The sequence below is a fragment of the Mya arenaria genome, chromosome 5, assembly GCF_026914265.1.
Source record: "Mya arenaria isolate MELC-2E11 chromosome 5, ASM2691426v1".
NCBI lineage: Eukaryota > Metazoa > Mollusca > Bivalvia > Myida > Myidae > Mya > Mya arenaria.
In genome coordinates this window covers 7,281,561-7,308,643 of record NC_069126.1, presented here as the reverse complement: position 1 = coordinate 7,308,643, position 27,083 = coordinate 7,281,561, and the positions used below count along the sequence as shown (strand labels likewise).

Sequence of the window (27,083 nt, the reverse complement as noted above, 5' to 3'; positions counted from 1 at the left end):
TTGTTATCACATCTAGTCAGGAATGTACTGGGTAGATTTCAAGATTTTAATCCATGCAAGAACATTTCTAGATCCGTACTTGATCTATTCTTAACGTGTACAAGAACCACTAGAAAATGATAAGAACATTTTAAGAAATGTGCATGAATTGTTCTTGAACTGTTCAAGAACTGTACTTTTACTACTATTTAAGAAATGTGCATGAATTGTTCTTGAACTGTTCAAGAACTGTACTTTTACTACTCTTTAAGTGTGCAGGAACAATTCAAGTTCTTGAAATGTAACAGTTTCAGTTTAAGAACTATATTGTAGGAACAATTGTTCAAGATCTGTTCCTAAAATGCATTTCGGGTTTGATCTTTTTGTTAAAAATGTGTTATTCTGTAATAGATAATTAATAAGCCTCAACTGTCCATTATGCAAAATATTGGAGGGTCTTCGGCGCTACGTGCCGCCGCCGAAGACGCTCCAATATTTTACATAATGGACAGTTTGAGGCCTATATCACACTAAATATATATATATATATATATATATATATATATATATATATATATATATATATATATATATATATATATATATATATATATATATATATATATATACTATAATTTTGTTCTAGTCAAAGTTTGGCACAAGTTGTTAGCTATTGCAGAGAAATAAGACATTTTTTTTCCTTCTCATATACATGTAAATGGGATATCGACAGAATACAGTACTCGGCATGCTAAACTAGATGACGCCATAAACATATTTTAATCAATACAATTCCATTTCACTGATTTTGATCTTTGTTAAGTTTGTTGTCAATCCTATTTATGTGACCATGGTCTACCATGGTATGTGACCATGGTCTACCATGGTATGTGACCATGGTCTACCATGGTAGTTCATGGTCTACCATGGTAGTTCATGGTCATATACCATGGTAGTTCATGATATATCATGGTAGTTCATGATATATCATGGTATACCATGTAACGTCAAATGGCCGCCCCATGGTTTATGACCATGGTCTACCATGGTGTGCTACCATGGTCTATCATGGTATCAAACCATGGTAGACCATGGTCTACCATGGTATAATACCATGGTCTACCATGGTGTGATACCGTGGGGCGGCCATTTGACGTAACATGGTAGTCCATGGTAGTCCATGGTCATATGACCATGAACTACCATGGTAGTCCATGGTTATTGGCCATCATTTTCGCAGGGGTGGGGCTGAAATCAAACCCGTAGTTGGGTAATTAGAATTCCTATTCAAATAATGAAGCAAATGAACGTTTTTGCAATCGTTCTGCGATATTTAAACATATTTTCTTTCACAAGCATGAAATTTTTTGTATTTTTCGGAGAATTAAATGACTGAAAAAAAGAAGAAGGGAATATCCTTTTTAACTTTTAATTTGTGGGATTTTTTTACCTTTGACTGATAACAAAAACTACATTTGGGTGGGGTTTTTTTTTTAAATTGGGAAAATAATTAAATATAGGCAAGAAAGATATAGGCCCTCTGCTTATATAAATTTAATTACCTATAGAGTTTCCATCCACATCTATAGAGTTTGTATTGCCAATCATCGTGTAGCGGTCATATCCCGGCAAGTTGCGTTCGGTGCCAAGCCCAAATCCCCCGTGCGTCCACTGCACAGTACCATCACGGTTCTTGATTATACATCGCAGCACGATGGATGAACCCTGGACTGCTGATTCGTGTGTTGGCTGCCGGTAAAATTCCTGCGCTCCCAAAGCTGAAATTACAGAATGTTTCACAAATACTGATATTTCACTGAGTGCATGCAATGGACCAAGGCTTTTGGTATTGTATGAGGCATTATTATGCATCATGTTTATTAGAAACAGTAACAGCAGCAGCAGCAACAACAACAACAACAATGTGATCAGTGTGTTTTTACTGTTTATTGTCACTAAGATTAACTTTTTACTGTTTATTGTCAGATTAACTATTTTTTATGTTTCTAACATGACTTCAGGACAAAACCATACAGTTTGACACCTACTAGAGTGTTACCATATTTAATTGCTCACTTCAACTCAGATTAATTTTTTTTTTTCTGAGAATAATCTTTCATTTTTTTTTATACATCAACTTGAAAAAGATCAATGTGAGAAAACCTTTGAACATATGGTGCAGAAAAATACACTGAATAAACAGAAGGTACAAAAAAACATTAGCTCATCAAAGCCTGGCTCTGTATTTTTCCAAGTCAGACTTCGATTACAGTTATCTTTTAATTAATTACATCTTTCAGATTGTGAGAAATCAATTTGTAAAAAGGTTAGGTTTATTTTTGATAGATTTGTCTACATATCCTAAGTCACAGAAGTATCATTCTTTGGCATGGTAACAAATTTATTAGTTTTCAAAGATATTAATTTTCTCAAAGTAAGATTAATATAATTGATCAATTCTTTGAAGAAACCCTGTATTTATCAGTACCCAAAGAAATTTAAAGTCAAGAAAGAAATATTTGATGCAAATTTCAATCATCCCTTCATTCATCATCAACAGTTAGCTGCACATCTTAGTTTACATAAAATTGATTTAAACATCCGGAATGGTTTGAAAAGATCTGTTTTGTCTGATAGAAAGTATCGCAACAGTATAACTTATCGATATGTACTCTTTCATAAAACAACTGCATCATGTGTTCAAATAGACAGTTCTCACTTGCTTTTTTTCAATTTCAATTAAAAAATGCAACATCAGACTTTGGTACCAAAATCAATCAGTTACCAGTTATCTCTTACAGAGAAACAAACTAAAGGGTCTGTAAATATTCCATCATCACTTAATGTAAATGCATGCAAGAATGGTGAAAATGAGGTAAACCACAAAAATGTATTATCTTCATTCATTTATTTCCTTAGCTGGTGCGTTTTTGCATGTAAATATGGTAATGGCAAGAAAACACTAAAATGCATTATCTCTGAGATTTTTTTGACAGGATTTATATCAGTTTTGTGTTAAGTCGCCCTCCGATGCCAATATGACAACACCCTTGCTCCGTCAAGACCACCAGGGCAGCAGCACTTTTTGTAATTAATTAACTAGAAATCAGAAAAAAAACTCTTCTTCTTGTTGAAACACTAAAGACATGCTTTTTGCACCTGTATGAGATTTTTACTATCAGAACATGAAAAAGATATGTGAAGGATGGATAATTGGTACCATATAACCTATGTCCAACTCAGAGGTGTTTCTGAGGTGCTGTTTTAATTATTTAAAAGACAACATAATTTACCTAATTCACCTAGAACTGTAAAAAACCCATTAGCGATTGAGCCTTATGTTACACCTATGTGACCACACGCGAGTATTCCTTTTCTGAAATATGCACTCTTACACCCAAATAAGATGTACCACAATAAATACCCTGATTGTTTTAATTTACCGAAAAGGATGAATAAATATAGAAAACAATGGTTCTTATGAAGGATAACACTTTTAATTTGAAAGATTAAGGTGCAGAAAACACTGTATTTGTACCTTATGAGACGATAGTTGATTCTCTGTTAATCTTTTAGGACCCACCAGTCATTTAATATTTGTGCATATACAGCTATGAAATACACGGTTACAATCTTGTTTTCAGTAATTAATATTTTCCATAAATGCATTATTTAGTAAGTACGAAGTTAAGAGTTTATCAATCAAAATGTACCGTATATTTGAACAACATGTGACTATGAATTGATTTTAAAAACAGCATCACTTTTGATTAAAATGTTGAGACTATCAATTAATAAGCCTTTTCTCTGATAGTTCCATTTGCCTAAGTTGGAGTTTGATGCCTGTCAAATCCTTTCTTGTTTTGCAAAAAAATAGATGATGGAAGTAAATTAAAGTAAATTTAAGTATTTGCTCTTTTTTGAAACTGAAATTGAATGAAAACTGAAATAGCTGGCCATCTTAAACACCCCAAAAACTTGTAATATTTTTTTCGGTTAAATGTTTTACACTTACGTTTTCTGAAGTCATAATCCCTTCAAATGATTCCAAATAAATAGGCATCCAAAATATTTATATATCATAGTACTATAAGTTATGAATATTACAAAAGTTATTAACACTAGCTATAGGTTTACTAGGTCTGCATTGCATAAGTTTCTTGTAAAATATTTTGGCCAAAATCAATGGACCAACTTTTAAAGCATTACAAATGACTATAAATTAATTATTTGAGAACAATTAAACAAAAGCTCTGTATTTTCCTTAATACATGATAGGGCCAGATATTTAGGATTGTATTTAAGCATCTCTGTATTATTGCCGTTTATCTTACACTTTATTTATCTTACACTGTACGTAATAAGAGAATGAATAGATTGCAGTGTCAAACTCATTTACTGCTAGCACTTGATTGCTTCCATACTGCCTCAGAAAAACAAAGGAAAACGGGGTAAACCAGTCTGGAATTGTTTTTTTTTTCATTGAGTAATTTTTCGGTCTGTCAAAAATATGAGAGCATTGAGAAAGAAAGAAACAGCCCTGGTCATGACAAACATGTAGATAGGTTGTCCAGATGGGGGTAAGTTAAGCTAAGTAAAACAGGTGCAAGGAATCTACCACTCTAAATTTTTGAAGATCTTCAGAAAAGTGTAAGTTGAAGGGTTATAATTTCTTAAATATCTGCAAGGTCATATTGCAATAATTTAAATGACAATAGACAAAAATCATAGATTTTAAATTTAACTGCCAAGAGCTGGATACATTTTCAACATGGAATAATGGGTTAAGAGCTCCGCAAGGTGATTCCGTTACACTCCTCTGTATTTGAGTTTGTTGTCAATCCCAATAATTATTACTTCAATACATAAAATTGGGCCTAATTGGTATATGTGTTCATATTGTTCATGCTAACATGTGTACAAAGTTTCATGTGAATAGCTTTAATGTTTATTGAGTGATGGCAAGATCAAGAAACACAACTTGATTAAGCCAGAGTAATGGGCCTTGCTACCAATGAGTGTATAGTCACTAGTAACATGTATACAAAGTTTCATGTGAATGTCTTGAACATTTTATTTTATTCAAATTTGCAACAAAAGAGAACCTTAATGACACAGCTAAGACAATTAAACTTGATTTTCTTTCTTCAAAACACGAGCTTATAAAACAATGTCTAAGAATAAGTGTGGTTTTATAAATTCTCATTTACATGGGATATAATTGTATACATTAATGTAATTTAAAATGCAGAAGTAGGCCAATTGTTTCTACACTGTTTGTTAGAGGAATCTGCAGCATAACAGGGGCCTGCTGGTTGGGAAGCCCTAAACAGTCCCTTTCTCACACTTGATCTTCATGAGAAGTTGCAAGTTTCAGCAATAAACATCTAGGTTAATGACGGCCAGAATGAAAAGTCTCTTGGAGATTATAACCTAGTTTTGTTGGAACAATTTTCATTGGAGTCCCCAGGGTGCAATAAAATGAACTCTAAGCAATAAGGAAATCATGTGTTTCTGTAAATAAACATTATTATTCACAATACAAACTTCATTGAAAATTATCTTAGCGTGGATTTTGCAATTTTTTTCAAAGGTAGCAGTCAACAGTTTTTGGACAAGAACAGCCATTTTTTTAACAACTTTTAGACAATTTAACAATTTTCATTATGGACAGTTTAATGACCATTTCCTCGAGTAAGTAAATCATATATACTGATATAAATAAATAAGAAAATACACAAGCATCGTCTTCATTTTTATGTTGAAACCGGTTTACCTTGTCCCAGTGTTAGACGTGTAATAAAAGTCTAACATATAAGGTGGAATGCATATTCACATCATATGTTTGTAAATATGCTGCTAATCATGGCACATTGTTTCCACATTGGAATGGTCTAGTGCTAACAAATGTTGATTGGAAGCATAAACACACCCAGGTCGCATATTGCGAAAATTTAGGTTTACATAATTATGTAATCAAGGAAACCTGTGAACAAGTTTTTTCGCCTCATTTTTGCACAATTAATTAAGGTGTCTGTCTGAGAAAAAATGTCAATTTATGTTCTAAGCAGATGGCTTTATTATGAATTATCATCGCTTACATAACAAATGTTGCGTGAAGCTGACTTGAATCAATAAGAACAAAGCTAAAGTTTGCAGACCTTTTATTCAAGAAAGTTCCATTACTAACGTAAATTACACAGTATTTGATTAAGGAAACTATTGTTTATAACATACAAGTCATTAATTCCCAAAATGCCTTAAAGTATTGTTTCAAAAGTAGTTTCATATGAATTTCATTTTGCTGTCCAACATATGAGTCAAAAACTAAATGTTGGATCATCAAATATTTCAACATAATATTATGACCTCACTGCTGCATTAAAAGACCTTTGGCCAAGTTGATTTTAGGCAAAATTTAGTATTTACCGTAAATGTGCTATTAAACGTACATGCCCTATATTTCAGAGATTTGCCGAGTGTCTTTTCATTTATCTATTTTCCAATAACAATGATTTCCTTAACTCTAACTCCAAAAAAAAAATGCATTTTATTCCGATGAAAAGCATTCCTTTGACCGCCATTTTAGAGCACCTGCTGAAGTTATGCATATACTTTTCACCAAACCCTATTGTATACAAAGACAGGTGCAATAAACTCATTCCTCATTCATGTCGTGAAGTTGTGATTTGCCATTTTATTGGTTTACACACCAGGGTGTATATAATATAAGCTATGATGCAGCAGATACTGATCGTATCTTGAATTCAGCATATATTAAAAAGTTGCTGAATGGGAAAAAAATGCTTCTCAAAAAGACACACACCCTGTGCGTCAAATAGGGCATAAACGTTCCACTTTTGCAATCATGATTAATGCCAAATATAGTCTTCCAACTTCCATCATGCCCAAAATTGTTTTGAGTCAAAATTGAGCTATTGCTCCCACTTAGCCATTTCTTGTTCTACATGTAACAAATGTTAATACATACCTGTTTGAAGGAATGTAATAAGGACAAAAGCTGAGATGAGGCTCTCCATTGGCTCAAGCAGTCTGGTTTCCATGGCAACAGAAGATGACAACAGATAAGTTTACAATACTACAGATGGTGAGGGCTAGTTTAGGCTCTTCATTCTGAAAAAAACAACAAGAAAAATGTTGTTTAAGATGTTAACCAACATGAAGTTGTTACATTATTTTATGCTTTAAATAGATTAATGAAATAAAATTGATATTTCACTGTTTCAAACAGTGAAATAACATTTTGCTATTTTTCACTTTTGAACTTTTAACCTGCTCTCAATTCCGTATTAAACATCAAGGTGCACAGGGCTTGGACACAAATTCATTTCCAAAATGAAGTTGAAAGTTTGCATACAAACTGGCATGCTTTTTCTGAAAAACTACAATAAACTGTCATATAAAATCCTTTCTAGGCATCAAATTTTTTGTTTCAGTGCAAGATCACATTATATTTCACCTTGTGAAAACCAAAAGTAAACATTTCACTTGTAGCTAATATGGCACTTGTGAAATATAGCTTTTGGTGCTCTTAATTTTACACTGAAACAAACCATTATTCTCTTTATCATTAGCAAAAGCTGTTTTCCACTATGAAGAAAAGTTTATCAGGCATATTTTTCTTCAACTCATAATGACATTTCTGATCAATTCCATCATGATTGAATATCAATAACTGCTTCTGACAATTTAAGAGCAAATCAATCACTTTCACTGCAGAAACCTTGGGCTTATTTCTAATTGCCAATGGACTATTCATAGAACTTTAAGTAAAATCTCTGATATAAAAGACTATTGAAGGGAATATTTTGATAGAAATACATTAATTGTCTGAATTTTTGATGCCTTAAACGGGATGTGAAAATGATTACAATTGTAAAAGACTGAACAGACAAAAAAAAACAACTATTAAATATTGACACTTTCATGTTTTCTCCTTTTTTGAATTTTCTTAGCAACTATATTACATTGTGAATCTGTTGATTGCTTAGAATTTGGTTAAAGTTTACAACGTGATTAATGACATATCATTGTTAATTTATAAATGTGAAATAGTTGATGATTTACTTATATTAAAAAAAAACAAAAAAACATGTACAGCTGAAACATTTGTCTCAAATCTTGTTATAAGTTGTTAGATATACTGCAGATCTCATTATCCATTAAACTTTCTGAGCTGAAAAGTTTGAAAGTTAACAATAACGATGATAACAACAAAGTTCTAAACAATCGCCAAATATAAATAGGTCGAAAACATTGCCACTTTTAAAACGGCTTGGTTTCATTTTCTCCTTCTGGCTTTAGTTACTGTAACATTAAATGAAAGTAAGTACCAAATTGCATTTCCATCAAAGAAACCATCTAGACCCTGTGTTTTTGCTATTAAAATACTTGCAATGTCAGATATCATTATTCAAAAGGGAGAATGTCTTCTGGCTGCCATGTTTTACATGCAAAAGCAGAGCATGATGGTAACTTGACCTCACCTTACCCAGAATCCATCACATTGTACCCATAATTCCATGGGGCTTGTAATTCCCATAATGCCTTTTCCAGGTGGGCAATATGGCTGCATTTAGACCTTATCACAATTTACCTTTTTCATTAAGTGCATATCCATCAAGAAAAGTGTGTTCTGCACATTTGCTAGACTTTGAGTACTGTTGCAATTAATTTTATTGCAGGAGAGTGATTGTTTTCTGAAGAAAATTGCAGAAATAGAAGCAAATGTATAATCAAAATAGTAACATTCCATAGAATAAGTTAAATACGTAGGTACAACATTGTGAATATACAAGTGGTCTAGTTCTAGTAGGAATATAGTAAGAAGAAACCCTCTCCTCCCTGCCCCTTGAATACTAATGATGGGCAATCGGCTGGATTTTCATTATCGCTTAATCGGACAGACAAATCGACTTATTAATCCTATTAATCGATAACTATAAGAAAATTAAAAGGAATGCAGTTTGTGTGATTTCGCATCTAGTTATTAGGTTGTGGTTAATAAAAACACACTTATAGCATGGCTTAAGAATAAAATAAAGGAGAGATATATGTATGTAGTTGATTAATCAATAGCAGCAAAACTACATCGCGGATTGTTGACTTTCAACCTGCGGCGATGATTAATCGACTACTGCTGAATACTCCTTTATTTTATACCTGATTCCTGCATAACGATTGATATTTTTATTTTTTTAGAGTCTGCGGACCGGATGATACCAGTATAAATTCCTAATGAAACTCATTTACTGAGTAAAAGGCATTTCAATACATCCTTGAACAGGAGCACAAATTATCGCAAAATACGCCCATCCTCTTTTTAGGACGCCAAGTTTGATTTAATGTAATTTCTTTTCTCTAATAAAAAGGCGATGGTGTTACTATATGGGGATATGGCTATTATTCCCTGGTTCACATTCTGATAAAATTTGGTGACAGTTGGACAAAGGCTTCTAAGGGTAACAATCTGACAAGACTGATTTTAGATAATTTCTAGAATTAAAGGGTGACAACTCTCAAGTGACTCTAGCAATATGACATGTTATCAAACTTGTCTGTGATATTATGCCCATACACGTTCTGACCATGTTAAGTGATGATCGGACAAATGCTTCTAAAGTAATTGATCAGACAACATACTGGACGGTGCCTGCCCGAAATCTGCTGCAGTTTGCTGCAGGTGAAAGTATAATACATCCTGTTCTATGAAGAGGCGTATAAAATTAAGAGAGACAATTAAGTATCAACAAAATCATGCTAAAGGAACATTATGTAAAATATCAAGCAAGCAGTTTCAGAAATTCCACATGGAAATGCAGCCAAGTAGAATCTCAGGAAATAACAACAACTATTTGTATAACAGTTTTTATGCTTGGAGGGTCTGGCAAGAAACACTTTTTATTACACATATTTCCTTGAAAAATGAACATCATCGCCATAAAATTGTCTATCATAAACACATAATGATGACAATATAGAATCAGTTTTTATTTCACCAAGTATTTTTGGAGCAAAAACAGTATGTGGTATATAGAACTGGTTTAACACAGATGAATTTGAATCCAGCAACGCTTAAAATATGGTTTCTCAAAACACTAAAACATGAAATTTGGCTTGAAATCATCAATTTTAAAGGCCATGCATCATTTTGACACCAATGAGTGAGTTCTTATATTCATTATCATGCAAATAATCTACAGAAACATTGGAAATCCATTCATTATGTCCACTTCCAACAGGCCTGGGGTCAGCTGCTGGAAGTTGGTGATGGACTTTGCATGTTTCGGTAATCTCAACATTCCTAGACATGGAGCCATATCTAAGAGTCTAAGAGTTTAGGAGATAAATTAATTTGATCTCTCATATTGCTGCTTGTGAGATATGAGACTAGACAGCATGCAATTTAGTTATGTTCTTTAAGGAAATAGGCAATATTTGAAGATATTACCCTTAAAAAGAAAATTGAAAACAACAGAACAAGCATATTGAAAAGTGTTCACCTTGTTTTTGTTCACTCGTTAACAGTAACCAGAATTAAGGCAGTACATGTTCTTAGTGTGCAATAAGCTAAGCATGCAGATAAATCACAACTTATATGCATGCTCATTATTGAATACTGTCATTGACACTATGATACAAGTACAAAGCCCAATATTCTAATGATTAATGCTTTTGTATAGCGTCATTTTTTTAATATTTTTTTTTCCCCACTAACACCTCCAATAAAAATATGGAAGGTTACAGGTAAGCATAACTTTTATTTGGAGAACCAGGAAACCAGGTTTCAAACTGACCTTTGTCATCAGGGTATATGACTATTGTAGAAAGTTTTATACATGAAATGGTCAAATTTGAACATATGTTCACTCAAATATATTCTTTAGAAAACTACTAAAATAATACATATTTTTTTTTTTTTTATCTAATTTCGATAACTAATATAACTAGTAATGGGTGATGTTACAATAGCATAACTTTTTTTTGTTAATTGGCCAATTTAACATAAACAGATTCTGACATAAACGCACAAAGGTTTTTGTAAAGAACAAAAAGCTTCCATAAAACAAAGTGACCAAAGGTGTTGTTTTTTCTAATCTGTTCTTTAGCTTTCCACTTGTACCAACATAAATTCCTAGAAAAAAGCTATCAAAGATTATCAAACAACAATTATTTTCAAGAGGGTAGAATATGCATCTCGGCACACATAACTTTCCTGCCTGATAGTGCCATGATAATTGGGAGATAAAATCAGCTCAAATTATTCACTGGGAGGCAAGGCCATGTGGTGTACATGATTTTGTAGATGTAGAAACCAACAAACCATAATTGCATTCATATTTTTAAAGTTGTACAGTAAAAGGCACAATCAGAACAGTTCTAACTTATTGAAACAATTGGTTTTGTATTTGCACCTCTTTGCTGTTAACCAAATTGATGTCATTAAAGGGGAATAATTCTGGTGTTACTAAGGAATAAATCTAATAACCAAACCTTATTACACCCACAGACACACTGAGTTGTCACCAAGCTAAGTTCAATGATGATCAGATAGTAACTACTTTAATTACTCATGGTTACCAAGTTCAATGAAGATTGGATAATCATGATTTAAGTTACTTTTACCAAGTTCAATGATGATTGAATAATGCATTATTACTTTATGGCTGTCAATTCTTTTCCATACAATGCAATGATTGCAACCTCATCCAGCACAATATGATCCTTGCCTGCCAGGAGCAACAGTAAAACATGAGACTTCAGTATTGTAATGGAACCTGACACAGCAGTGAAACCAAACTCTATCGGCATGAGGCAATCTGTCTGACGTGTGCAGCACCGTTTTGTTTATACCCGCAGATGGTTCATGTCAGTGAGTTTCCTAGCATATACATATATTTTTTTTTTTATTGATGTTTTGTTTTTTGCCTGAAATTTACTGCTGATCCATGCTGTGAGTTGTTGAGTGCAGTTGGTGTGGCATGTACTTGAGGATAGATTCCAATTTCAAAAAGATTTTTTTCAAGCAAAATCCAAAAATTAAGTGAATATACAAAGGGTATCCCTAGGGGATCCATTTTTCTCAAAAAACAACAACTTTATAATAGGGTTTTGGTTACCCGACCCTACCCTGAAATACACGCCAACTCTTCTTTGTACTCTTCTTTTTTTTTAGTCCAAGGGTTAATTATTTTTTGAACCATGTGTTTTAATTTGTAGTTTAAAAAGCTTTTTATTAAGGATTCCTTTTACATCATTCCCCAATTATTATAAAAACATTCTAATATAATTACAAAAATGTTCTAATATAAAGCCTAATAAATAGTTTGTTATTACTTTTAAATCCTACCTACCCTAATTGTTTTTGGACAATATACATGTTACCCTAACCACACATTTTCTTTTTTGCCATTATAGGTTATGGAGCTATTAAAACTCAACAATTTTTACAGCAAGAGTGATTGATCATAAATTTTCTAAGTTACCTTGAATGCTTATTAACTGCAGTCAACAACTTCCTAGGTATTGACAACACATTTGCATCTCAACTTAATTCATTTCAGGCTCCGAAAATTGTGTAGTATATTGGCAGGGTTCGACACTTAAGGGAGCCTGAGACTCCTAAATTCTGGCACAGTCTCCGACATTTCTTTGATTGGCAGTCTGTCAGTCTGCTAGCTCATGCCAAGGAGACAGAAACAATAAATGCTATTTTAGATTTATTAGTATTATTGTCAGTTTATGAATCTTCATTAAAACACAAAAAACCCAATCATTTATTTTCATTTAAAATAAAATAGTTGTAATAAGAAATTCTTCCGTTTTCTCTATAAATTAGAGTTTTATTTTAAATGCTGCACTCCTTGATGGTGACTAAGACGCCTAGCATTTGTTAGAAGGTAGGCTGTCGGACTCCTAGCATTTGTTGGAAGGTAGGCTGTCCGATTCCTAACATTTGTTAGAAGGTAGGCTGTCAGACTCCTAGCATTTGTTGGAAGGTAGGCTGTCGGACTCCTAGCATTTGTTAGAAGGTAGGCTGTCGGACTCCTAGCATTTGTTGGAAGGTAGGCTGTCCGACTCCTAACATTTGTTAGAAGGTAGGCTGTCTGACTCCTAGTATTTTAGTTGGTTAAGTCTGGCGGAGTCTTAGCATTTGTAAGAAGGTAGTCTGGCAGACCCCTATAATTTGTAAGAAGGTAGTCTGGCAGACCCCTATAATTTGTAAGAAGGTAGTCAGATGGAAACCTCAATAAGTCAAAAGCATTAAGTGTCTATGCCAGATTGCAGAGTTTACTCTTTTTTCATTTATGCAATAATTCTAAAATTTGAGACCTGCAGTTACTATTATGGCCTCAGCAAAATGATGCTTCATACACAGATTTTCCATACCTCCTTTTCAGATGATGCATTTTTCATTTATATTAACAATGTAACTCAACAGTAAGTGTTAAATGTGTATGAAATCTAAACAGTTTCTGAAATAATAACCTTACATGATACCCAGCCGATATATTTTATCAATCAGATTCCATATATCTGATGAGTAAACTTCCAGTACATTTACAGTTTTATCTTCTTACATCAACATGCACAGCTGGATGATTCAAAACACTTTTCCCTTGCGCAAACATACTGCACCACTCAGACCACACTAAATAAATAGTTTGTTTCACATATCTCTTATCCACAATATGAGTTGTGGATAGGCTTGTATGGGTTGTTGTTGTTGTTTTTTGTATGTTTTTTTTATTTCCAACCCCTTAATTCCGTAATGAAAAAACCCAAACTCTCCCTCCTTTTATCTCAGATTGCTCATAAGTCGGTCGGGAAATACCAGACAAACTCTTTTTTTTTTGTGGCCTCTGTGTGTGCAACAACTTGATTTCTGCAATTCCCCCCCCTCCTCTGGTATCCAGTATACATCTTCTTGGCATCAAGTTTTGATATGCCGAGTCAGCCATAGAGACTGCTGTAAGTTGAAAGAAGGTCTATTAGTAAGAACAATTATGTAATTAGCAATTCCTGTGAGAAAAGTGGGAGAAGCATGCTAGACTGTATCAAAAGTGAAATCAGAAATGTCTTGTTGAGCACAAAAGCATGAGAACAGAGCATTCCTTTGAAATCTGTAAAAAAACATCCTTTGCAGCAGCCGTACAAAAAATAAAGGTTGGCTGGAGCGCAATTTTGGAATCGAAAAAGTGTGGTTTCGTTTTTTTTTTATCCTCCCCCATTTTTTTGGCAAATTTTAATAGTTCAAAATGTTGCATAATTTGGTGCATTCCATGCATATTCATTTTCTCATATTGAGTTATTATTAACTTGGACAATTTAAGGTGCGTGCGCGCGCCAGGTGCGCCCACGCCAGGGAATCCGCTATAGGCTAGCTCTGTAAACAAGATAGGTGCTAGGAGACTGCAGACTGCTGCATATCTATGTGTGAATGTACAATTCATTTAAAGAACTTCCTGTGAAAGCAGAAACTCTCTGTTTTACTCTGATATAATTGGAAGATAAGGATCACGGGGAATAACTCAACATTGACTAAGCCCAGAGTTATCTCGTTATGGGACTTCCTTCACAACAATAACATGTTTACAAAGCTGAGTAAATATTTTTGAACATGTTTGTGTTAGTGCCAAGTTTTGCATGACAATGCCGACAACAAAATGTTTGATTGTCTTTTATTCAACATTCTACTTTACATGTGAAGGTATAATTCCACCAAATGTTTGATTTTCTTTTATTCAACATTCTGTTATACATGTGAAGGTATAATTCCACCAAATGTTTGATTGTCTTTTATTCAACATTCTGCTATAAATGTGAAGGTATAATTCCACCAAATGTTTGATTTTCTTTTATTCAACATTCTGCTATACAGTTGAAGGTATTATTTCCACCAAATGTTTGATTTTCTTTTATTCAACATTCTGCTTTACATGTGAAGGTATAATTCCACCAAATGTTTGATTGTCTTTTATTCAACATTCTGCTTTACATGTGAAGGTATAATTCCACCAAATGTTTGATTTTCTTTTATTCAACATTCTGCTATACATGTGAAGGTATAATTCCACCAAATGTTTGATTGTCTTTTATTCAACATTCTGCTTTACATGTGAAGGTATAATTCCACCAAATGTTTGATTGTCTTTTATTCAACATTCTACGTTACATGTGAAGGTATAATTCCACCAAATGTTTGATTTTCTTTTATTCAACATTCTGTTATACATGTGAAGGTATAATTCCACCAAATATTTGATTTTCTTTTATTCAACATTCTGTTATACAGTTGAAGGTATTATTTCCACCAAATGTTTGATTTTCTTTTATTCAACATTCTGTTATACATGAGAAGGTATATTTCTACCAAATGTTTGATTTTCTTTTATTCAACATTCTGTTATACATGTGAAGGTATAGTTCCACCAAATGTTTGATTTTCTTTTATTCCCTACTCTAATATAGATGAGATCTGATACGGCTAAACCCTATGTCTGTATATTGTCAGGATGATGATAAAATTCCCAAAACTCTATTCTAAAACACTGATATTTAATAAATCCATTAAATGACGGAAAATTCAAGAATAAACTGGCATTAATTTAGCTTGAGTCTATCGCAATTCTCTTAAATGGGCATTTAATTTTAACAAATGGCTGCGAACATCAAAGAGACGCAAGAAAACTACTTTCATAAGTTGATAAAAATGATATGCCTCCAAGATAAATATCATTATTTTCTCTGGATATAATATTTTTTGCTCTTAAAGTTATCCTTGATCATTTAAGAATGATACAATATTATTGAAATTGCTAGCGATAAACTTATTTTATACCACGGCCCAATAAACCGTGGTTTTAATGACCGTGATTATACTGAAATACTCTACTGCACTGGCTACTACCTCATATTATCCTAGATTTTGCTTTATATTATGGATGTATTTTTCAATTTTACATAATAAAAAAATAATAACATCACACTAACATGATAAGTTTACTTATTGTAAAAATTAGATCGCAGATCTTTATATTAAAGTTCAAAAATTGATGTTTTGTGCATTTTTCTTAAACAGTTAGTAAGCCATAAAACATTAATTTTCGAATGGAAATATGAAAATCTACAATCTGTTTTTTTTGTCAGCAATCTTATATTATTGGTTTGCAGATATTTACGCAAAAAATTGTTCTTTCCAAGACAAAAAATAAAAAAAGTTGTAAAAATGGTATATCTGTGAGAGTGCAGCTTTAATATATTTTTTAATTTTACATGCAATAGTTTACCATTAATTAATCCACCAATATTATCCACAGTTGCATGATCTTCACATATCTGTAGATGAAAGCTGAAAGGAGGCAGCCATTTCATTATTACTAATAAGCATCACTAATTATTCAAGACACCTTGCCATGAATATTCATGAGTATGATTTTCTGTTTAATTACATCACCGTACATCTAGGCAGAGGCATCAGTGGCATTGGTCCAGAATTAAGTTAGACAGAGAAAATATCCACTTTTATTAATTGAGGCTTAAATATTTTCAGTAATTTACTTTTCAGGGTTTTTTTCCAGCTTTTTGGGAAAAAAGGCAATACCATAATGAATAGAATAAAGGCATTTCAGTCAAATTATGGAATTTTAAGCCACTAATATATATTATACACCTACTACAAGTTGGTAAAAAAATATAACAAGTTTGTTTGTGTAAGAACTGTTAAAATACTGATGAAATACCAATCAATGTTCATTCCCTCTTTTTGTATATTAATGATCAGATGAATCAGCTGCTAATGAATCGATTGGCTTTAAAATGCATTTCGATGACTTTAAATTTATAATCCATTTTATATAATAATTTTTTAGTTTAAAATTTTACAGTCATACATGACTTTAAAAAGTAACACAAACCTGTTCTCTTGTTGAAAACTGCTGATAAGCCCAGCCTAAACAAGTGATAAGCCATGTCTGGCATGAGCTCTTGTCAGACAAGATTTCATTAGGACTGTCAACAACAATAGATTTGTGAAGTCATAAATAAAGATGCAGGTGATCTAGGACATGGATTGTCTCCTGATTCACAAACGGGGGGGGGGGGGGGGGGGGGGGGGGGGGGCCTAAAATGTGAAATTTATAACTTTGGGGTCATAAACAATACAAATGATGACATGCTAATAAAGAATAATTTATAGACACAGAATGGTAGATTATAAGACTTTTGAACTTATAGGGAGTACCCAAATGCAAATGATTTTTGAGAAACAAGATATGGTACTCATTTGGTAATTTCTTATTAATTGTGCATGGGAGCGTACATATATAGACATTATATATAATGCCTCTATGTAATAGTTAGATGACATGAAGTAAATTTTTTATTAATAAGAGAATGGGTGAGTGAGCATAGCGAACAAGCCCTTGAATTCAAGGTGATCTTACTGGCTTAGAATACAACCATTGGCTGATCCATTGACCACACAAAATCTGATGAGTGGTATAGTAGGAGGACCTTTAAACACCCGCGAAAGGTGAAATTCTTAATGATTAATTCTTAGTACTAAATGATTGCCTATCTGTAATTTCATTGGCTTGAAATGTAGGTTGTATTCTACCGGTAATAATCTACATGTTCAGGGAAGACCTTAAAGTAATTCTTTGCCCAATGAACCATTATTTGGAAGCATTCAGCAAGTGAATAATTAACAAGCCTGAAGCATTAACACAAGTTAAGTGCCAATTAAATGGCTATTCCATTGGCAAGTCATGACATAACACTTGATCAACAAATTGCCAAGAATGATTATCATACATTTCTATGAGGAACATGGCTACTAGCCAGATATACACAGAAATATTGGAACTTAATTTATCTCCAGGGAGCAAGTTGTATCTCCAATTATTGTAACAAGTATTTGTACCAATTTTATTGTAGAGTTGTTTTGTTTGTTTGAATCATGCATTAATTCTCATATCAGTAAGCAGAGCTCTTACTGTGCAATAAGTAACGTGTATTCCAAAATTCACATGCTCCTTTTTGCACCGTAAGAAAAAAATCATGGCTCCAACATGAATGATGCAATGCCATTGGTCAAGGACTGGTCATGACTGGTCACACAATATATGGAATATATGGGGCGCAGGAAACCATATTCGGGTTCAAGCTTCGTCTGACCATATATGGTTTCCTTAGCCCCATATCTCCCATATCAGGTCACCAGGTAACTTATAATATGGTACAAAAAAGATACTACACAAACCACTAACATGATTGAGTTTTACATTTGGCACTAAATACATGTAGCACTCTGCATATAATTTCAATAACTCAGATTGTGGGCGCAGTAATTATTACATTACACTTTTTTATCCAGAAGGATAATGATTCCAGTAACAGGAAGTTTTACTCCATTATCATGTTTTTTTGTAATGGAGATAAATAACAAACCTTATAATATATAGTCACAAACAACTGTTCTTCAGTAATCTTGACTCACAAAACAACAATTACCTCTCGTAATTAATCAACCACCACAGATTCAAAGATAGTCATCATGGCCTCTTATGATATACATGTCAAAATTCTCTGATGTAACGCATGGCAAAGAAACTTTTCTGTAAGTTATGCCTTTGTCATAAAACAAACCTCAAAGCCCGGTTCCTAGGTAATTACAGGCATACCAAGTATATACTAATTCATTTTTCTTTGCAAGCAAAAACTTTCCATCATTAAAAGATGCTGCTAGTTCTGAGTAATTCTTCAAAGATTTATCAACAAATTGTATTTATTATAGAAACCCTGCTTCAGGGCTTTGAAATACTCGCTAATAATCATCGTATGTTATTTACATGTTGTTGCAGGTTTGCTTTGCTTGAAACAGGAAAGGAAATATATCAGAAATACGTTACAATATTTAACCATATTTCTCTAGGTTGAATTCATATCTTTGATCTGTCAGAGAACAATGTGTACGAATCTTGGTTCTGTCAGAGAAACCTGTGTCCAAATCTTGGATCTGTCAAACTGTGTCCAAATATTGGATCTGTCAGAGAAAACTGAGTGCAAATCTTGGATCTTCAAGAGTAAACTGGGTTCAAAACAGTCCTCTGCCATGATGTCAAAATGATCCAAGATGGAGAATTATAACAATGTTAAAATGACCATTTTAAGCACAGCACATCAAAACAAATTATATCTAAACCAGGGAAGAAAAATTACAACAATATTTCAGTAAATGCATGTGACTTACTGCACGGTAAGCTTGACTAGTGTTGGAAATCGGTTCCATTTTGACTATCAATAATTGGTTTCACTCAAATAATCGATTTAACAATATTTCAGTAAATGCATGTGACATACTGCACGGTAAGCTTGACTAATGTTGGGAATCGGTTCCAGTTTGACTATCATTAATCGGTTTCAATCAATTAATTGATTATTGAAAGTAAAATCGGTTACAGACTATAGAAGTTTTATTCTTGTATATAACTCGTAATTGTAAACTTTGCTAATGTTATGCGAATGTCTGATTAGTTATTAAGCTTTGTTTTTGCTTCCGGCCAGATTATTAAGAAAATGACTGAACACTTTAAAATGTATAAATGAATTCAAAGGAGAAAATAAACTGCACCCAAATAAGATGAACCAACTTGCCAGTTGAAGCGATTATCGATAATGACCAAATTCAATAGATTGTCGCCAATTTCAGGCCCGACCAATCAATTTTTGATTGTAATTGATAATTGGAACATCAATAAGCTTGACACGAAACATTCACTTCACCGACCCTCATGTTCAAAATTATACACAACCTGTATTTCAATAACTCAGGTAGTGTGTGCAGGAACTGTTTTATATTATACCCCTTTCAGAGCCATAATCGCAAAGATGTTACAGCCTGGGAGACCGCCGATGTCAAATTATTGCCGTACATAATAGTATAGTATGACTTAAAATTAAATGTATGCAACGAAATGGTTAAACTTCTACATTACAAACCTACCACAAGTGTCTAGATCCTGAGAAGCATGCTGTATCTGTTCAAGGTCGTCTTTATGCTGTTCTTGGACAAGGTTGTCTTTGTGCTGTTCTTGGACAAGGTCGTCTTTATGCTGTCTGACTCATGCCTTGTTGTTCCTGCAAATATAAAAGATCATTCTGTCATTGTCCAGAAATAAATCATCTCACCTAGACTTATAAATTACGCAGAAATATTTCATATGCCAAAACCAATAGATCTGAACCAGAAACAGGCATTGGCACTGCACATATGCAAGACAATTTATCTTATTCTCCATGAATACAGATGTGGCAGTTATTGTATAATTTAGAGTTTACATAAACAAGAGCACTGCAAGCAAAATGCCAATGCTTCTTGTTGTTGTTTTAAGCAACAAAAGGGGCATAACTCATTAATTATTAAAGCCAGTGTTATGGGTTTAAGTGTTAACAAGTGTTTTGTCTTCCCATCATGCACATACATGTGTAGCAAGTTTCATATGAATATCCTGAACTTAGAGGTTAAAGTTTTGCACACCGCCACTGACACTAACCCTGCTGCTAAGGATCACAACAACATCAATGCTATATGACATTATTATCCTCAACAATTTTTCTTCAGTCAACAGATAACCTAAAACCAATACACTGTATTCTATAAGGCACATATATATAGTCTGTCATCTATTTTGTTCAATGCACCTAACATATTGCAAGTAAATAAAAAAAAGTTTTGGTAAATTTGCAAATACCTGTATCACTTTCAGTTTTGTTATTTTTGAATTGTAAGACAGAGATTAGCCTTACACTTGATGTAACATTTTGAATTCTAACCTACTGTCACATCATTGTCCTCCTCCATGCAAACATGCAAAACAATCCACCAAATTACTGGTGATGACAGCAGAATCACAATACTCAGTACAGCTTATACACTTGACCATAATAATATGCCCTTTTCAATTGTTGCTCAAACAAATGGAATTTGACTTCTTAGAGTCAAGACAAACACTGAATCTTTTACCAAGAACTGTAATTACACCCAAGAGGACAAGACGTTGAGTCAGTAATGACCAGCAGGGTGTATCACCAGATGGTCAATTAAATGACCAGGCCACACTGACCAGTGGTCATTTCCCTTATGTCATTATTATAACATATAAAATATTCATTGGCTGCAATCATATGGCCATAAATAATATGTCATAATAAGTACAAAAGTATTAAGACTTAGTACAGGGATGTAACCAATAATTTATAATGCAAAACCTAGTTGACAAAATGCCAGATCCTTCTCCCAATAATGCTCAATCCACCAGAAGGCACCACCAACACTTCCGCCAAGTCTTAGCTCGAACATCCATCTAACAAAACAGTTCTTTCATGGCAATCATTCTGCTGTGCAACATGCATGCCTCATTGAGCAGACTAGCCTGGATTCTTTCCAATCCACTCTGGCCACTCATGAGGGATCGATTTTTATCCATTTTAAAAATGAATATAGTGGAATTTTTATTTTTATTTACAGCCAGTCCTGCCTACTGAGTTATGCAATCACCTAATGATGATGCTGCTGATGATATGATAATCATGATAATTGATATTGATAATAAAATTATTTTTCTGATGCTGGTGCTGCTGCTGCTGATGATGATGATGATGATGCTCATGACGATGATGACCATAACAATGATGACAACGACTACGATGACGATGATGATGTAGACAACCATGCTAAAAATCTTTTTTCAGAGACAACAAGCAAGAAGATTTGTTCACAAAATATTTTGATAGTTTTGGTAAGGCAATATTATAACTTAATAAATCATGTAAAAAAGATGATTGTTAAGAAATATCCCATAACAAAGATGGGCAGTACATAAATCCTTATACATATTTTGCCAGAATACTCACTTGAGTTTAATTGCTGCCAAACAATACACCATAGATACTACCACAAGTGGTCAAGATAGTGGAGAAATAAACAGTGAAGATAAACAAGTAATTGTTAATTTGCCAACAGAACAAGCTTAACCCAGGATCAGAGGGGTGTAGCACAAACTTTCCCAACTCTTTGCTGATAAGCCTCCCCATGGGGAGATGATAAGTTGGTTAAACAATTGTGATTACCCTTTGATAGTGTTGATTACCTGTGTATTGAGAATTAACAGAATCAAAGAGAACTGGATGGGTATTGTGTTACACCAATGGTCATTAAACATGCATTAGCTGGCTGTACAAATGGGACCAATAACTGCAGTATGTATGGCGTTCTTCTGGGCAAATAAATGCTTTTTGCCAACATTAACATACATACAATAAAATGTAAGTGGTTTTCAAAATAAATTTGAATCCAGAATCAAAGAATAATCTCACATGCATGCCATTTAATATCTTCGAAATGTTTATTTTATTGACTTTAAACATTGCTTCAATCTTTATACATTTCACTCAAAAATTGCAATAAACAACTAGTTTTTCTGACATAATTGTTTCAATATGAGGACTTTAAAGGTTCTACACTCATTCAACCTTAAAATATCTAACGCCCAATTAATTACCGGCTACAAGTGCTCCAACCTGCTACCTTAGGGTTAAGCATTTACCACCAGCTGACAAAAGAACCTGAAAATTATACAGTCGCCCAAATAAAATGCCAATATTACCAATTTTCCAATTCATCTCCCAATTCTGCTTTATTTCTGAAAATAATTGCTTACACAGTGTATCTTACTCCATTGCCCTTTTCTGCTACGCGTTATATCCACTTGTTAGAACACGGAAAATTAGGAACAAGTTAGGAAACCAGTCTGAAATTAGTTCTCTTCAAGTTGTCCTCTTGAAAACGAAGCAATTTCCGCAGTTTAAGCCCCCTCAGTCTGCTTAGGTTTCATTCCATTTAGTATTGGTGCAAATATTTCCTCAGAAAAAATTCAGTAACAGTTCAATTCCAGTTCTCCATTTTATTTGCAAACCAATTAGCGATTTTTGTTTTGGTATTATGTCACAATTAACTAAACATGTAAAGATAATTATTGCAGAAATTGAGACAAAAATATCTATGAAAATCTGCTGATATACAAAAATCTGCTGATAATAGGTCTATTCCATCATCACAGATAACAATCAACATGCAAACAGAGCATAATGTGCCACAACAAGACTCGACAGCTCCGTGCCGAACATGTTCAGTTGTTGAAAGATGGCACACTCCGGCAGCCAATGTTCTGTCATGTTGGCTCCCGCTAAACCTCAGGCGCTTTGAAAATAAATCATTTTTTTACTATACTCTTGCATAGGACCTAGGCAGTATATTGGCAAGGTATATGTTTTAATGTATTTATTATGATGACATTGGCCGGTAGAGGCTGAAACTCCCCTTTATGGCACGCCATATTCTTGCCATTTTATGGACAACCCATCTAGCAGTAAAGAGGGTGATACCCAGTACACAAAAAACCTTCACATATCAGTATTCGGTAAACAGATTCACCAAAAAAGTTAAATAAAATGTACCCAAAGGGGTGTTGCAACCCTATAGTATACGCATTGTAGTTCTGATTTCGATGATTTTTAAGGATTTCAAGGCTTTGTCGAGCATACAGAGACATTACAGATTATACCCAAAGAACCACTGAACATTGTATGCATATATAACTTTTGTATTGTCATTAAAATGTGTCTTCAGTGGCTAGAAAGATAATCTTTAAGAAATATCGAGAGTATGAGAGTGTATGGTTCAACATATGGGGGTATTTGCATGCTTCCAACAATTGTCTGACATTACAGCTCTTTGATTAAGATATTATAGCTATAAATAGCACTCGTATACTGACATATGCCATCATACTTTAAAAAAAAGGGACTAGCTAAAAATAGGGCCCATATATTGACATATTCCTTCATACTTTGAAAGAGTCTAGCTGAAAAAGGGCTTATATACGGACATATGCCTTCATACTTTGATAAAGTTACAAGCTAAAAATAGGGCACATATATTGATATATTCCTTCATACCATGAAAAAGAGTCCAGCTAAAAATAGGGCACATATATTGATATATTCCTTCATACTTTGAAAAAAAAGACAAACTTAAAATAGGGCTCAAATATTGATATACTCCTTCATACTTTGAAATAGTCACATGCTAAAATAAGGGAACATATATTGATATATTGATAGGTAAAATCTGCCCTAACTTCAGTTTCCATTCATGTATGTCTGACTCAACAAACTTGTTGTCTGCTACATTTTGGCATTTTTCTTGTTCCACCAAAACCTACCCATGTTGTTTTGTGTACAGCTGTGCTGGTAAAAGATTGGTGGTGACATTTATATCCAAACAACTGAATGATTGACAGCTTGGAAAGGTTGGCTGGGTTTTACAAAGATCAAAATCAAATATATATAAGTTTTGCTAGGAATTTCAAGATTTTTTTTCAACAAAGACAAAATGCCTCTTTTTGTTGAAGTCCAGATGGATATATTGTGTCATAAATGAAAACAAAGAAACAATCGCTTGCGTGTAAGATCCTTGTAAGATCCTTGTGTTCGCATGGCATGAAACATGGAATAGGATGAAAATAAAGTTCCAGAAGCAGAGTGAATGATTGCAGATGGGCAGTCTCTGAACTTATAGCAAGGAATCTTTTTTTGTGTTTGGAAAACAGAATTTTTACCATACCATTATTGGTCTTCAAGGCATTGTGTGCAAGTAGTTTGAAATAAAACACATTTTTTTCTTTATCTAAACAAGCCGTCTAAAATCGTCCAATTGAACATTTCATGTCAAGATGGTAGACAAAAAATACATTACATCAAAATGCTCCATTTTAGACAAAAAATAGGCAAAAAAAATTATCTGGGGGGGTGGACCCCCAAACACCCTAACATGTTTACTGCTTATTCTGTGGTCCTGGGCAAGAAAATGTTAACCCTTAGTTGTGCTCCTAAAATGTGCCCCTACTGCCCCTCCCCTGCTCGACACTCTCACAAGTATACAACTACATTCTGCAGCAGCCCATGATAATAAAAATAATCACAAATTCTAACTGCTTCAACTAATTTGACAACATTTTCACATGGTAAGTACAAGAAAGTGCCTATGGCCTGGATATGAAGACATGTTTACTAGCATTACAAGTCAAAACATGGCAGTAATTGTTTAAAGATTGATGACTTTAAAAACCAATTTCACAGTATCACTTTCACAGAAGACAAATTGAAACAAACAGCCGTATTCATTACTGACCGGGAGCCTAGGGGCTTCCTGACTTTTCCGGCTCCAAGATTCCTCATTAAGGTCAGACAAAATAATCTTAAGATTTTCATCCCTGCTCGTCCTCTTCTGAAATCTGCCAAAAATCACCCTTGTGCTATTTAATGACAAAAACTTGGCTACCCTGCGAAAAATTGGTCAACAATTTGGTAATGACGTATCCAAGTCATGCTTTCGGATCTTAAAGAAATCTGCTCACTAAGCAATTTCTTTTTTTAAGACATGACTTTTGGGAACCTGCATTTAAATTATCATTTTCTCTGGCCTTTGGAATCATGACAGGGGGGAATGCGGCCCTTCTTCCAGTAATGTTTTTGTAGACATGCCCGGGTAGTTTTATTACATGCCAGCCACTTCTTCCGAGACTGCCCACTCATAAAGCTAATCATTCCCCACTTCAGCTGGGCTCAATTATCTCGTCATTTCCCTGCTGGACATTTCACCCACGATTTGCTGTCCAAGAAAAATGATTCCTGTCATAAGCACTAATTTTGAAACAAATGTTGTGTCTGTCACGGTTTCCAATGGAGACGGCCTGTCAATGTTTCAAATGGAGACAGCCAATCAGCATTAACAATCAATTCAATGGTGGACCTTGAATACATGATGATTATTTTTTTTATTTTCAAACACATACATACATGTATATTGTGTACATTATAATTTATCAATACTAAATCAATATTTTTTCGAAAGTGTAACTGGTATAACTACATGTTTCTTAACCATACTTATGTTTTAGAGCAATCAGTTCAATAAAACTCGGATAAATTGTCCATCTATGTATTCTAGTTTAAATTATTTGCATGGTTAACAGTAGTCATAGTATATATATTGACCAATCACTAAACAGTTTGGCAAACTTTGACCAAAGTAAAGAGTTCACCCTTATACAATTGGTTGCAGATGATCATCACCAAAAGATCAGGATTGTTACCAACATTATTTTCAAAGCATGATACAACCATATCAAATGTGCATCTTAACACTTAATTAAGTTTTCACTCATCAAGATGGGGATTATCAAAGGCTGGGCTTATCAGTGGCCATTCATCACTGGGGACAAGTTCTAGGGCCGTTAATTAAAGGCTGGCCCGCTGGAGTGACAGGTCCTAATCCCTGTTGAGTGAGACCTTATGGGGTTGTGGTCACTGCTTGGTCAACCTGTCAGTGCTCATTTAAGACACTCAAGAAGGAATGGACATCACTGATGATGGACACTACAACTGGTTAATTGTAGTAGACTTATCAAGAATGGTGGACTTCTGTCTAAATATCAGGAAAAAAGTTTGATGTCTTCAAACAAATTGCTCTTATAGATAAGGGGACTGGTGCAGCTTCACATAGGTATTGTAGGGTATAGCTAAGCCCCTGATGTTTCTTGATGGACACTACACCTGCATGATAAATCTGCTAAAGCTACGCCCCTGATGTCTCTTGATTGACACTACACCTGCATGGTTTATCAGTTATAGCTACGCCCCTGATGTCTCTTGATGGACACTACACCTGCATGATTTATCAGTTATAGCTACGCCCCTGATATCTCTTGATGGACACTACACCTGCATGGTTTATCAGTTATAGCTACGCCCCTGATGTCTCTTGATGGACACTACACCTGCATGGTTTATCAGTTACAGCTACGCTTCTGATTTCTCTTGATGGACACTACACCTGCATGGTTTATCAGTTACAGCTACGCCCCTGATGTCTCTTGATGGACACTACACCTGCATGGTTAATCAGTTACAGCTACGCCCCTGATTTCTCTTGATGGACACTACATCTGCATGGTTAATCA

At 34.0% G+C, this 27,083-nt stretch overlaps 1 protein-coding gene across 7 annotated transcripts in view; it reads right to left on the bottom strand.

Moving 5' to 3' along the window:
• LOC128234831 (irregular chiasm C-roughest protein-like) overlaps nucleotides 1-27,083 on the bottom strand; it is a 122,251-nt gene that overhangs the window by 20,982 nt on the left and 74,186 nt on the right. For 6 of the 7 annotated variants that reach the window (XM_052949366.1, XM_052949365.1, XM_052949363.1 and 3 more), the window contains 3 exons: nucleotides 20,006-20,139; nucleotides 6,971-7,113; nucleotides 1,542-1,757 (listed from right to left, as the gene is read on the bottom strand). In XM_052949366.1, the coding sequence (XP_052805326.1) occupies nucleotides 1,542-1,757; nucleotides 6,971-7,043 (289 nt within the window). In that variant the 5' untranslated portion in view covers nucleotides 7,044-7,113; nucleotides 20,006-20,139. Of the gene's footprint in view, nucleotides 1-1,541; nucleotides 1,758-6,970; nucleotides 7,114-20,005; nucleotides 20,140-22,721; nucleotides 23,017-27,083 lie in introns of those variants that run through there. The other variant, XM_052949364.1, reaches the window with a different exon arrangement.